Source organism: Homarus americanus, unplaced genomic scaffold (assembly GCF_018991925.1).
Source record: "Homarus americanus isolate GMGI-L3 unplaced genomic scaffold, GMGI_Hamer_2.0 scaffold46197, whole genome shotgun sequence".
Classification (NCBI taxonomy): Eukaryota; Metazoa; Arthropoda; class Malacostraca; order Decapoda; family Nephropidae; genus Homarus; species Homarus americanus.
The window spans coordinates 7101442-7116538 of record NW_024723050.1 but is presented as its reverse complement, the minus strand read 5'-3'; the positions used below and the strand labels follow the sequence as shown (position 1 = coordinate 7116538).

Genomic DNA, 15097 nt, shown 5'->3' with positions numbered 1-15097 from the left:
GCACCTCTTAACCTGAACTTAAAACACTACTCTGGGGAATAAAAGTTATACATGATATTGAATTTATTAGAACCTCAGACAATGCCTCATTAGACAAAAATAAATTCAAAGTACTAAGAAGTGTTGCTTGCACACATGAAATGGGCCTTAAGGGCTTTCAACAAAATAATATCAATCACTGAGGAAATGGCATTAAAAAAATAAGAAATTAATAACTCTACAATGAATAGGTCTTAAGGGCACTCAACAAAATTATATCAAGCACTAAGAAAATGGTATAAAAAAATAAGAACTTATTAACTCCACCATGAATAGGCCTTCAGGGCACTCAACAAAATTATATTACCCCAACAGATGCACACCTCCTAACCTAACTTAAACACTACTCTGGGGAACAAAGGTTATACCTGAGATCGAAATTATAAAGAAATATTAAATGCATTAAAGGAACTAAATCACAGTATCACTTACAACAGAATGGAGAAACCTCATCTGAAAAACAGTTCCCCCATTCTCTGGCATCAATTAGTGACACAAACATTAAAAAACAATACTATCAAAATTATTTAAGAAATATTAACTACACACCGCAAGGCTATATCAGTAACTGAAAAAATAGCATTGACTACACACAACAACACAATAACAGTCACTGAGAAAATTTTATCACTATTTTAAGAGGCTATTGATTCCACCAATACCCATAAACCAGGCTTCTTAACCTAAAATATAGATTCCACATGCACTCCGTAGTTTTTTAAGGCACAACCAGCAGGCACCCGTAGTTAAGGCACAAACAAGCCTTTCTCCACCTTGGGAAATGTACCTCTAAGTTCCACTAGACTCTTGGCCTCAGTGTGTGATCATTCATTCACTCAGCTGGCCTCATTTTACACTCGGTACATCCATGAAAGGGAGGGAGTGAACAACTATGACCTTGTACCAGTGCCGGATTTAGAACTGTGGAGGCCCATGGGCAGCCTCTTTGTGGAGGCCCCCCTCATTATAACTACCCAAGAGGGTGGGGTGGCAAGTGAAGCGAGCCTAAACATCTGGGAGTTCCGGGGGGGCGCTGTAAGCCCCCCGGGAAAATTTTGAAATTTGAACACTTCTTTGGAGAATTTTGAAGCCATAAAAATAATCCAAATGAATAAAAAAATAACTAAAATATTGTAATATGTGGAGGCCCCCAGATTGTGAGGGGCCCCTGGGCAGCTGCCCACTTTGCTCACTCCTGAATCCGGCCTTGCCTTGTACAGTTGAGAGAAGCTTAGCTTCTCGTTAGTAAGGGTTTTCACTAAAGTGCTTGAAGATATGTGATATTGTGAGCCGAGGTAGAGGAGAGCTGATGACCCCAAACAATCGTCACGTCGTTAGTTGGGCACCCAGACAGCTGGTTTCACTCCAGCTCTCACCATCCTCAACAGCGTGGCTCAAACTCAGGTCAGTGGACATTCATACAGCTAGTGTGGGGACGCTTCATACCGCCAGCTTCACCGCTCGTTTATACCGCCAATGGACGTTATCATACCGCGTGGGCTCTATAGAACCCTGAAAAAACCCGGGCTGTTAGCTATTGTCTCACATCACCGTTTGTTCCTACCGCCCTATCTAGCTTTGTCTGAGATTGAATAAAACTTACTTGTTAATACTGATGTGAAATAAACGAAGGAACCAGTTCATGCGATCCGTCTCTCCTGGGTACAGAACAGAGATGGTACTGCTAGCTTGACCTCTCTCACAACTCCCCAAGCCACGCTTACTCACCCGTTCACGCTTTTCAGGAGTGACTTATTTACCAGATGATTAACAGCTTAATTAGGACGTACTCAACATTTTCAGACTGGGAAACGATCCATAATTACTTTCAATTTAATAACTGATATTTCATTTCATAATTCGCCTCCAGATAAAGTCGCCAGAGTATACGTCATATTATATGGGTGCAGTTCGCTACTCTCTCACGACTGGTGATAAGCGCTGCTCCCCCCTTCAGACGACCTTGAAACTCAGTATCGCCATTGGCGCGGCGTTTGAAATTACTCTGAAATTTCTGATTATTATATATATATATATATATATATATATATATATATATATATATATATATATATATATATATATATATATATATATATATATATATATATATATATATATATATATATATATATATATATATATATATATATATATATATATATATATATATATATATATATATATATATATATATATATATATTTATGCAAGTAAATCACTGTAAGTGCGCGTGATCTAGGTATATGCTGATAACCACAAGGAAAGAAGAAACACGAAGTTCCCAAGCGCTTTCGTGTAATTCACATCTTCAGGGGTAAGTACAGGCTGTACTCAGCCTGTACTCACCCCTGAAGATGCGAACTACACGAAAGCGCTTGGGAACTTCATGTTTTCTTCTTTCCTTGTGGTTATCAGCATATATTAGATACATATACTGCATGCATATATATATATATATATATATATATATATATATATATATATATATATATATATAATAAACGACCTCACCAGCAAGGAATCGAACCCTCGACCTACTGGGTGGGACAAGGGAACGCTTACCGGCTAGGCCACAAGGACACTAAAAGCAGTTCTAGACTCTGTTATATTTCACACAAAGCCTGTTCATCGAGCTGATGGCGCCGTGAACCTCATTGGGAAACTGCCCGTGCCTCGTATGTGGTGTCAGTAGCATTTTACCGAATCCTTGTGTCCTTGTGAAAAAGGTTGTACCCTTCTATGTGGTACTCTGATAAAAAAATTTTGCTCGCCAGATTCATCCAAGTTTCGGTGATTGCTATGACGTCCACATTCTCGGTACATACAACCGCTCCCAGCAAGTCTATTTTATTTCTAACGCTCCTACTGTTTGTATAGTATACATTTAAACCTACCCTTCCCTGGTCCTGTTTTACCCCTTGTCCTGAGTAACTAATTTTACTTCCCAGGAACTGCTTGTTTTTTGACTCCCACTTTCCCCTACCTCTCTCTACTAGCGAAACCCCCCCCATTGGAGTGACAATTTCACGCTCCAGGGATGCAGACAACGTCTTTACCCCCGCACGAGACAAGTGTACTCCGTCACGACTGTACAGATATTCGTTGCCATAGAATCGTTGCCAGCTATCAATGAATGCCCAACCATTGTTTGCACAATGTTTTTCCAGTCGGCAAATTATAGCAATTGCCCTGGACAGCCATTCACGACCAACCCCTCTTCTAGGCAAGACACCACATACTATCGGGATCCCTCCCCTATCTCTAATCTTCCCCAGCGCCTCCCTATATCTCTTGAAAAGTTCCTCACTCCTAACCTTTCCTATGTCGTTTCCTCCCACACTAAGACACACTACTGGATTGGTACCCTCCCCTGACAAAACCCTGTCTAACCTCTCGGCTACATGCCCTATCCCAGCCCGAGGAAAACACACCCTAGTCCTACGTTACCTATCTCTTGTACAAAAAGTTCTATCTAAAAACCTCCCCTGGCTGTCCCCAACTACCACGACCTTACCTCTGGGCAGGGTTTGTACAACTGCCCTTTCCTCTACCTGCACCACACTTCCCTGCCTCTTCTCTTCCTCGCCAGCTTCCTCCAGCACCTGGTAGGGGTTCCTACATTCCACACCCTGGTCAGCTTTCCTGAGCCTGACCCTAGTCCCCTTGGAGATAACCATTCTCCACGCCTGCTCCTCCTTCGCAGGAGTCCTGCTAGGCAGGACACCTACCTGAAGGAGTTCAGTCCTGAGGGCTTCATTTTCCCCCTTTAGAGTGTCAACCTCACTCCTCAACTGCCCCAGCTGCCTTAGCAGAGTGGCCAAGAGGTCGTCTTTCCCCACACGACTCTCCTCTTCCCCCAAGACACAACGATCCAAGGCGGCCATTTTCCTTGGTCACTACGGGAGAACTTGGGGGCACGTCCTTCTCCAAGCTGGGTCAGGTATATATGTAAATATAAATGTAACTGTTTACTGCATTCCATGTAGTAACTGTAATGGAAATTATGTAGGACAGACTGGGAAAGCATTGCAACTCCGAATTCAACAGCACAAGTACAATATCAGAACAGCATCTGAAAGCAGTGCACTGTTCGTTCTTGTTAGGAACGATAATCATCCCATGGATTGGGAAAACAGCTTAGAAGTGTACAAATCATCATGTGTCACAGAAAGACTTCTGGTTGAAGCTAGTTTGATTAGGGAATTGAATTCTATAAACCTTTGTGATGGTCAGTACAAAACTGATAATGTTACACAAATTTATTTGTTAGTGGCCCAAAGTTAAAAATGCTTTTAAAGCATTGGAGTTAAATGTAGGATAGATGATTAATGGTTCCCATATTTTTGACCTGACTTACTTGACTAGTCACGTCGCCCTTTCTCTTAAGCTCCTTTGCGTGTGTGGTGGTGTTGGTGTGCGGATTAGTGGATGTCATGTTTATGACCTGACCTAATGTTTAGTAAGGTCACTCTGTGTACTTAAGTCTCTCTCTGTCCATGTAATTTAGTTGCCTCTGAAGATGTCTTGAATAAAGACGAAAGCTAAGGTGCTCCATTTATGTGAATTTAGAGTTCAAATATGTTTTGTTTACAATACACACTGAATTTAATCATTTTAATATATCAAATGCCATCAAATCCTCAAAAACACTTAAGGCGGTCGGTTTTCCAAGTTCCCAGACTCCTCCCAGCGGGTTGACAAACGTCTCACAGCGACCCCACGCGCAAACGGATAATTTACCGGCGACTCGACCAGTCTCGTTCTTTAGCGTTCATCCTGGGCTGGGTGTTGAACAGTGGCCAAACTCTATTGCCACTAACATCCTAAAAATGATTCCGGGTCTTAGAAACCTTCCATATCAGGATAGGTTAAAGAAACTTAACTTGCATTCCCTAGAAAGACGAAGAGTGCGGGTAGATATGATAGAAGTGTTAAAGTGGGTGAAAGGAATCAATAAAGGGATATAGATAAAGTTCTTATAATATCCGAGCAGGATAGGACTCGGAGCAACGGATTCAAGTTGGATAAGTTTAGGTTTAGGAGGGAGATAGGAAGAAACTGGTTCACAATTAGGGTGGTGGACGAGTGGAACAAGCTTAGCAACTTTGTAGTAAGTGCGGGAACTCTGGAAAGTTTCAAAAGGAGGCTAGATAGATTCATGGATGATAGAGAGTGGTAGTAACTCTCGACAGGAGCTGCCATGCACAGGCCAACCGGCTATTGCAGACCCCTTATTTTCTTATGTTATCACCTCTCATTGATTCTCACAACTCTAATATTACAAGCTGAACAAGTCATATTCTACCCAACAAATCATGTTTAATTTCTTGTATCAATTAATAGTGAATTTTTTTCAAGAACGGTAGTGGCGAGAGTTTGAAGTGATCAAGTAACAGCCTTGTTTAGTGTTACTATTGGTAAGCAAGCCACGCCCCCTCCTGTCTTACGTTGTCATATCAGGGACTTCCTTCACGGAAGCAGACGCCTTATTAACCCGAATGACAAATTACCAGCCAAAAGCTCACTCCCATTCCTCCGTAGAATCCCAAGTAAAGACATATAGATAACCAAGGGAAAGTTAGGTGCATATGACTTCTCCCGAGACACTCATCATCCTGGTTGGTTAGTTATTCGGACTTTAGGCCTATCAATTGCCAGGGTCATTAAGGCAGTCAACGTCAGGGTAAGGTTAAGACCGCATACACTCTCACTACATATGTGATCCTTCACCCTCGCCCACCTACCTTACCCGGGTCCGCCACCCCTAACTGCCCCCCCCCCCCATCAATACTTCCACCAGCCTCTTGTGACCCGGCGTGTAAAAGGGCCTTGAGCTCGCCGGTTGGTAGTAGGAGGGGTGGATAATTACTTTTGACTGCAACTGTGCATCAAGGTCTTATGATTCAGAGAATATATCACGACTTCAAAGGAACAAAAGCACTGCTTTGGGCGGACATACCAAGTGAGGACACATGACCAGGGACGTCCTGAGGCAGTACTGGTGCACCCTCCATCCGTCATCTCCCTCACCACCACCAACAACCTCCATTACCACCCCCCATCACCACCACCACCAACATTCGATAGCAGTGGGAGACGTTCCTTAGGTGAGAAAATATTTTGAAAAATTGTCTCCAAAATCGACCCTAAGAAATTTTTTTTTGCTCTCCTAATATCACTCTAAGGGCCTTAAATGACATGTTTGCCAATTTCTTTCATCAACTGCCGTATATTTTCACCTTCCACACCAACTACAACGAACGACAGTCGTTACGTCGTATTAAAGTTTACCTGATCCCTCGGCCCAGGTGAGCTGCCAACAATATTAATAACAATAGTAAATCCCTCAATGTGTTCTTACTTAAGGAAAGCCTCCCACTGCTACTGAATGTTATCCTCCCTAATCCTGCTGGACACCTTCACACCTCTACTGCAAGGTGAACATTTCACGTACAAGTGTAGTATTGAGGCCACTCGTACAAAGTGAGTTATTAATATCTGCCCAAAGTGAATATATACTATTAGCAACATTAGTGAACACGTTGAATGGGTAGCCTAAGGGAACAAACAATGAAGCATGGATCACTATGTGTGAATCCCCGCCTAGTGTGACACACGACACGTAAACAAGCGGGAAGTCCTAGTCTGCCTCGGGATTCCCTCGTTACTCCACGAGACCCTGGCAAGAATCAGAGGATGCTGGTCTATATAACGTGCGGCCCACGCCACCTCAGTACCAGTCTGCTCCCACCTACCGCTCCAGCATCCTGCTTCAGCTGCGCCTCAGTTTCGACCCCGTCCATCAGTTCCAAGTCAGTGTCATGGTGGGGTTATTAGGGTTGTGTCTCAGTGTTTACTTATAACATCCTGGCCGAGGTGCCTACTGACCATTTCTTGCTCGTAGGGATATAACGAACAATAACGCACTTGTCTCCGTTAACAACCTGGCATTCGGGGGATCTTTTTTACGTCATCTGATGAGCTAACTTTTCTAAACACAATAAACAAGTTATGATACTTGGCAAGCAGGTGGTTCTTGGAAAGCACTACATCTTCACAACACATGTAGATTATTGTATCATATATTTCAGTACATTTAAACCATAATTATTTTTTTTTACAAAACTTAGCGTTTAACTCAATTCAGTTTGCTAATCTGAGGTCAATGTGCAGATATGTGCATCTGTGTTCTACAGATACAACTTTCTAGTTTCAATTTTTTCTCCAGTTATTTTGACTTTCGAAGTAACAACCTGAGTCATGTTTACTGTTAAAATATAATTTCATCCCCCAACAGAGAACTTGACATACAGGATGTTTCTGAGAGTGAGCGCGTGGGCGGCAGTAGTGGGTGTGTGGACGACCGTCGCTCTTGCTGCTGTTGTGTTGCCGGAATATGAAAGTGACGTAAGTACGTACACACACACACACACACACTAGGGGGACCAATTGATGAGTATCACCTTCGTTAGTGGCTCGAGAGGCATTACTGGATAGGCAAGGACGCCACAGATGTTGCCTGTATTAAGTCAATCAACCTCGAAGGTTTTACAGCATCTTGTGCGGCACTACTCCACGTATCACGGTTCGGTCTTATGGTTTCCCATGTGGCAGTGTCTAATAATACTATTTTAAGGTTATGACATAGGTTATGACACTGAGGGTACCTAGTGACAGCACTAGGATCCCGCTTCCTCGATCAAGGAATACACCCGTGATTGTTGTGTAACTGATGCTTAAGTAAATAACCAACGCAGGAAAAAATAATCCTGGTAGTTTATATTTTTTGTGTCCCTCTAATTCCCCGTGACAGTATTATCACGGTGATCTGAGGTTACACGTGGTAACTTTTACGCTGCCCATACGCTGCTTTCGCTACTAGTAAGAACATAAGAATGGAGGACACTGCAGCGGGCCTATTGGCACATACTGGGCTGTTCCGTTTACAGTACACCCAACCCCTATCGCTCATAATCCGTCCAACCTATATTTGGAGCTTCCCAGCGTGTTCGAGGTACTGATGATATTTGGTAACGTGTTCCACTACTCCATTCCCAAACCAATGTTTACCTATCTAGCGCCTAAATCTAAATTTGTCCAATTTAAAACCGCTAATACGAGTACTTTTAATTATATTTGTTATATCACCTTTGCTTAACCCTAACTTCCATTTATACACGTCAATCGTATCTCCACTCACTCTTCGTCTCTCGAGGGAGTGAAATTCGGATGCTTCAACCTGTCTCTGTACTCAGGGTTCCTAATGCCCTGAATTAGAATTGTCATCCCCCTCTGTATGCAATGAAAGGGGGTGGGAGAGCTTAGTATGGTTAGTACCTTTCAGACAAAAAATCGTTTAACTAAAATCCCTATTACCAAAGCTTACAAATTATAAAGCTTCTATATATCCTGTATAGGTCTAAAACAATGCCTTTTCATATAAAATTCCAAAAACTAATATATGTTTCTTTACAAATTAGTAAAAAAAATTCCTCACAAATCTAGAGCAATAAGTAACTAACTAATTATTATTTTAAAACTATCTAATCTGCCTAAACTGCATTACTTTCATTATGTGACTCTTGGGGATTCCGATAGATTTTCGTCTTCGTTTCCGTTGTAGTTCCGTGGTGCTTCAGTCACTCTGATATATGGCTCAGATATACAGCGGTGAGCCATTTACACTGATGAACGTCAGGTGGCTATACTGGAGACAGTGAAAGATGGGCGATGATCTTTATCAAAGACATAAATGACAGGTGTATGTTGTGTGTCGACTAACATAAGACCCAAGGAGCCTGAGGGAAAAAAAAATGTTGACGCGTAAAACTGATTCTTTTACTCTCGAGAAGATAAAACCTTTATCTTATCTTATGACAGAAAATATGATTAACATAACATGCGATAATGACTACGTTAGAACATTTCTAACAGCAAATGTTCAGTGTCAACTACAATCAGAATTTTCCTTCTCGTCAATAATAAAACTGCATGTTGTTTGTCTGTGCTGAAGGCGCTGTATAGGAAACCATACTGCCAGTTTACATTAAGACACAACTTGGTATCTCGGTCACCACAACATTTTGTATGTTACAGTCAATATTATTTTGTTTCGCAGTTGTAAAGTGACTAAATATACGATATTCTCATCGTCTTTTCTAGAATGGTGAAATGTAAGTTTAAACTGGGAAAGCTTTATGGAGGGGTTCTAGCCCTCGTTGCTCACAACTTGTTAACTAGAGAACCTTCGACTTTGTGTGTTGAACAGGTTATTGTGTTTAAACTATTGAGATGATCAGAAGCGGACAACTGCTGGGCCCAACAGACAGGCAAGCGGAACTGTCACGGCACCGTACAAGTGACAGTCATGTTCATAACGCGATTTTCGAACCGAATGTCAGAAGCTTGAACACTGAACAATTTATGGTTCTACACGTGTCTAATAAGATTATACCACAGCACCTCACACCAGCAAGTATACCGAGTGTGTTGTCTCAGGTCAATTTCCGAACCATCACCGCATGTGCCTAATTAAACGCGCCGCCAAACCTTAAAAAGTTACTAATATAATGTCATAGTCGTAAGCTGCAGACTACCGACCCACCTGACACAACACTTGCACACCACAGCACAAAGAGCACTTGTGTCGCCTCAGGAGATAATAGCAACTGTATTTCCTGAAATGTAAATAATAAGCTTATGAGTTCTACCGATGTAAATATATGTGTATATATTAACTCAGGCGTAAACAACCAATATGTGTTTCCTACGGTGTAAATAATACTGTACATGTGATCCCTAGGCGGTGAGTGAGAGGCAGGAAGGGCTGGACCAGCTGGCATCGTCTCTGTGTGAGCTGATGCCTGACCTGCCGGGCTGCCAAGCTCTCAACGACACCCTCTCCTTTGGTAAGACTCTCAAGCGTTCATGTCCCAGCAGAGCCTCCAAACTTGACCAGCTGACCCACCAGAGCCTCCAAACTTGACTAGATATCCAATCACTTGCCATACCTAACCAGAGCCTCGAAATATGACCAGCCATCCGATCAGCCCCAAACATTGACAAATTACTCGATGAGGCCTTCCATTACACACACTATTCTGATCGCTTATGAAGCATTAACACAGTTATAAATGATCTTTAACACCAGAGGTGTTATGGCAGTCACTTACAATCTGTGTGTGACGGGTAGGGTACAGGGGTAGTTTTGGGAAGGGAAGGAGGAGGGACACAGACTGTAGTTGATAGCTCGAGTCCTCTCGCCCGCGTGATGATGCAACACTCTCCCTTTCGCCTCTCCCACGAAGTAGTAGACAGAAGTGTGAATATACACAAAGAGACCACTGGTGTTCATTAGGTGTATACTGTACTGGTGTGTATAGTGAACATGATAATAATCGGTGTACGATTATCACTTTACTATTTCACCACCAGAAGCAGCAGTCAGATCAGTCACAGAATACGAGTACGTGTCACATCATAAACCCGTCATCGGGTACAATAGCTGTACATTTGACTCAGTAAGATTTTAATGAAAATAATCATTTCAGTAATTCGGCAAACTATCTTTCTAAAGCAGTAGGTGGATCACTGGGTAGAAAAAATATATTTATTGAACATTTATCAAAAAACCTTTATTCATTTCTAAGCACAGTGGATGGTTCGTGCGGACGGGCCCGCGTGCGTGTGTGTGTGTGTGTGTGTGTGTGTGTGTGTGTGTGTGATCATAACCTTGTCTTTCCTCTCTTGCAGAAGGCGAAGGAAGTGGTGATGTGAAGGAGAAGCAGCCTGACATCCTTCCCTCCACCTTACACCACCACAAAACAGGTAGGTGTACTCTACCTTACACCAACACAGGCAGGTGTCGTGGTGTACTCTACCTTACACCACCACAACAGAGGTAGGTGTAGTGGTGTACACTACCTTACACCACCACAACACAGGTAGGTGTACTCTACCTTACACCAACACAGGCAGGTGTCGTGGTGTACTCTACCTTACACCACCACAACAGAGGTAGGTGTAGTGGTGTACTCCACCTTATACCACCACAACACAGGCAGGTGTAGTGGTGTACTCCACCTTACACCACCACAACACAGGTAAGTGTAGTGGTGTACTGCACCTTACACCACCACATCACAGGCAGGTGTAGTGGTGCACTCTACCTTACACCACCAAGACACAGGTAGGTGTAGTGGTGGATTCCACCTTACACCACCACAACACAGGTAGGTGTAGTGGTGTACTCCACCTTAAACCACCAAAACACAGGTAGGTGTAGTGGTGTCCTCTACCTTACACCACCGCAACACAAGTAGGTGTAGTGGTGTACTCCACCTTACACCACCACAACACAGATAGGTGTAGTGGTGTCCTCCACCTTACACCACAACACAGGCAGGTTTAGTGGTGTCCTTCACCTTATACAACCACAACACAGGTAGGTGTAGTGGTGGATTCCACCTTACACCACAACAACACAGGCAGGTTTAGTGGTGTCCTCCACCTTACACCACCAAGACACAGGTAGGTGTAGTGGTGTATTCCACCTTACACCACCACAACACAGGTAGGTTTAGTGGTGCACTCTACCTTACACCACCAAGACACAGGTAGGTGTAGTGGTGGATTCCACCTTACACCACCACAACACAGGTAGGTGTAGTGGTGTCCTCCACCTTACACCACCAAGACACAGGTAGGTGTAGTGGTGGATTCCACCTTACACCACCACAACACAGGTAGGTGTAGTGGTGTCCTCCACCTTACACCACCAAGACACAGGTAGGTGTAGTGGTGTACTGCACCTTACACCACCACAACACAGGTAGGTGTAGTGGTGTCCTCCACCTTACACCACCACAACACAGGTAGGTGTAGTGGTGCACTCCACCTTACACCACAACAACACAGGCAGGTTTAGTGGTGTCCTCCACCTTACACCACCACAACACAGGTAGGTGTAGTGGTGGATCCACCTTACACCACAACAACACAGGCAGGTTTAGTGGTGTCCTCACCTTATACAACCACAACACAGGTAGGTGTAGTGGTGGAGTCCACCTTACACCACAACAACACAGGCAGGTTTAGTGGTGTCCTTCACCTTATACAACCACAACACAGGTAGGTGTAGTGGTGTACTCCACCATACACCACCACAACACAGGTAGGTGTAGTGGTGTCCTCCACCTTACACCACCACAACACAGGTAGGTGTAGTGGAGTACTCCACCTTACACCACCACAACACAGGTAGGTGTAGTGGTGTCCTCCACCTTACACCACCACAACACAGGTAGGTGTAGTGGTGTACTCCACCATACACCACCACAACACAGGTAGGTGTAGTGGTGTCCTCTACCATACACCACCACAACACAGGTAGGTGTAGTGGTGTACTCCACCTCACACCACCACAACACAGGTAGGTGTAGTGGTGTCCTCCACCTTACACCACCACAACACAGGTAGGTGTAGGGGTGTACTCCACATTATACCACCACAACACAGGTAGGTGTAGTGGTGTCCTCTACCTTACACCACCACAACACAGGTAGGTGTAGTGGTGTACTCCACCTCACACCACCACAACACAGGTAGGTGTAGTGGTGTACTCCACCTCACACCACCACAACACAGGTAGGTGTAGTGGTTTACTCCACCTTACACGACCACAACACAGGTAGGTGTAGTGGTGTACTCTACATTACACTTCCACAACACAGGCAGGTGTAGTGGTGTCCTCCACATTACATCACCACAACACAGGTAGGTGTGGTGGTGTACTCCACTTTACACCACCACAACACAGGTAGGTGTAGTGGTGTACTCCACCTTACACCACCACAACACAGGCAGGTGTAGTGGTGCACTCCACCTCACACCACCACAACACAGGCAGGTGTAGTGCTTTACTCCACCTTACACCACCACAACACAGGTAGGTGTAGTGGTGTACTCTACCTTACACAACCACAACACAGGCAGGTGTAGTGGTGTCCTCCACATTACATCACCACAACACAGATAGGTGTAGTACTGTACTCCACCATACACAGGTAGGTGTAGTGGTATACTCTACCTTACACCACCACAACACAGGTAGGTGTACTGGTGTATTCCACCTTACACCACCACAACACAGGTAGGTGTAGTGGTGTACTCCACCATACACAGGAAGGTGTAGTGGTATACTCTACCTTACACCACCACAACACAGGTAGGTGTAGTGGTGTACTCCACCTTACACCACCACAATACAGGTAGGTGTAGTGGTGTACTCCACCTTACACCACCACAACACATGTAGGTGTAGTGGTGTACTCCAACTTACACCACCACAACACAGGTAGGTGTAGTGGTGTACTCCACCTTACACCACTACAACACAGGCAGGTGTAGTGGTGTACTCCACCTTACACCACCACAACACAGATAGGTGTAGTGGTGTACTCCACCTTACACAGGTAGGTGTAGTGGTGTACTCCACTTTACACCACCACAACACAGGTAGGTGTAGTGGTGTACTCCACCTTACACCACCACAACACAGATAGGTGTAGTGGTGTACTCCACCTTACACAGGTAGGCGTAGTGGTGTACTCTACCTTACACCACCACAACGCAGGTAGGTGTAGTGGTGTATTCCACCTTACACGACCACAACACAGGTAGGTGAAGTGGTGTCCTCCACCTTACTCCACCACAACACAGGTAGGTGTAGTGTAGTGGTGTACTCCACCTTATACCACCACAACGCAGGTAGGTGTAGTGGTGTACTGCACCTTGCACCACCACAACACAGGTAGGTGTAGTGGTGTTCTCCACCTTACACAGGTAGGTGTAGTGGTGTACACCACCTTACACCACCACAACACAGGTAGGTGTAGTGGTGTACTGCACCTTACTCCACCACAACACAGATAGGTGCAGTGGTGTCCTCCACCTTACACCACCACAACACAGCTAGGTGTAGTGGTATACCCACCTTACACCACCACAACACAGGTAGGTGTAGTAGTGTACTCCACCTTTCACCACCACACAGTGAAGTGTAGTGGTTTTACTCCTTAAACCACCACAACACAGGTAGGTGTGGTGGTGTACTACACCACCACCACAACACATGTGGGTGTAGTGGTGTACTCCACCTTACACCACCACAACGCAGGTAGGTGTAGTGGTGTATTCCACCTTACACGACCACAACACAGGTAGGTGAAGTGGTGCACTCCACCTTACACCACCACAACACAGGTAGGTATAGTGGTGTACTCCACCTTACACCACCACAACGCAGGTAGGTGTAGTGGTGTATTCCAAGTTACACGACCACAACACAGGTAGGTGAAGTGGTGCACTCCACCTTACATCACCACAACACAGGTAGATATAGTGTTGTCCTCCACCTTACACCACCACAACACAGGTAGGTGTAGTGGTGTACTCCACATTACACCACCACAACACAGGTAGGTGTAGTGGTGTACCCACATTACACACCACAACACAGATAGGTGTAGTGGTGTCCTCCTACCTACACCACCACAACACAGGTAGGTGTAGTGGTGGTGTGCCCACCTACCACCTACAGGTGGGTGTGGTGGTGTGCTACACACCACCACAACACAGGTAGGTGTAGTGGTGTTCTCCACCTTACACAGGTAGGTGTAGTGGTGTCCTCTACCTTACACCACCACAACACATGTAGGTGTAGTGGTGTACACCACCTTACACCACCACAACACAGGTTGGTGTGGTGGTGTACTGCACCTTACTCCACCACAACACAAGTAGGTGCAGTGGTGTACTGCACCTTACACCACCACAAAACAGGTAGGTGTAGTGGTGTACTCCACCTTACACCACCACAAAACAGGTAGGTGTAGTGGTGTACTCCACCTTACACCACCACAGCACAGGCAGGTGTAGTGGTGTACTCCACCTTATACCACCACAACACAGGTAGGTGTAGTGGTGTATTGCACCTTACACCACCACAAAACAGGTAGGTGTAGTGGTGTCCTCTACCTTACACCACCACAACACA

General features: G+C 44.6%; 2 protein-coding genes across 3 annotated transcripts in view; one reads left to right on the top strand and one right to left on the bottom strand.

Annotated features, from left to right (window-relative positions):
* Window positions 1-15097, bottom strand: part of LOC121863319 (techylectin-5A-like) — a gene marked incomplete in the record, with an annotated part of 100005 nt that overhangs the window by 62257 nt on the left and 22651 nt on the right.
* On the top strand, window positions 6747-10961 carry LOC121863320. 2 transcript variants are annotated; one of them, XR_006088375.1, is made up of 4 exons: window positions 6747-6854; window positions 7340-7449; window positions 9845-9950; window positions 10798-10816. XR_006088375.1 is itself a non-coding variant. In XM_042361939.1 (4 exons), the coding sequence occupies exons 2-4, from the start codon at window positions 7357-7359 to the stop codon at window positions 10944-10946; spliced, it is 351 nt and encodes a 116-aa protein (XP_042217873.1). In that variant the 5' UTR covers window positions 6747-6854; window positions 7340-7356; the 3' UTR covers window positions 10947-10961. The 2 variants fall into 2 exon arrangements, 1 of the variants encoding a protein (XP_042217873.1); XM_042361939.1 differs by having other exon boundaries at window positions 10795-10961.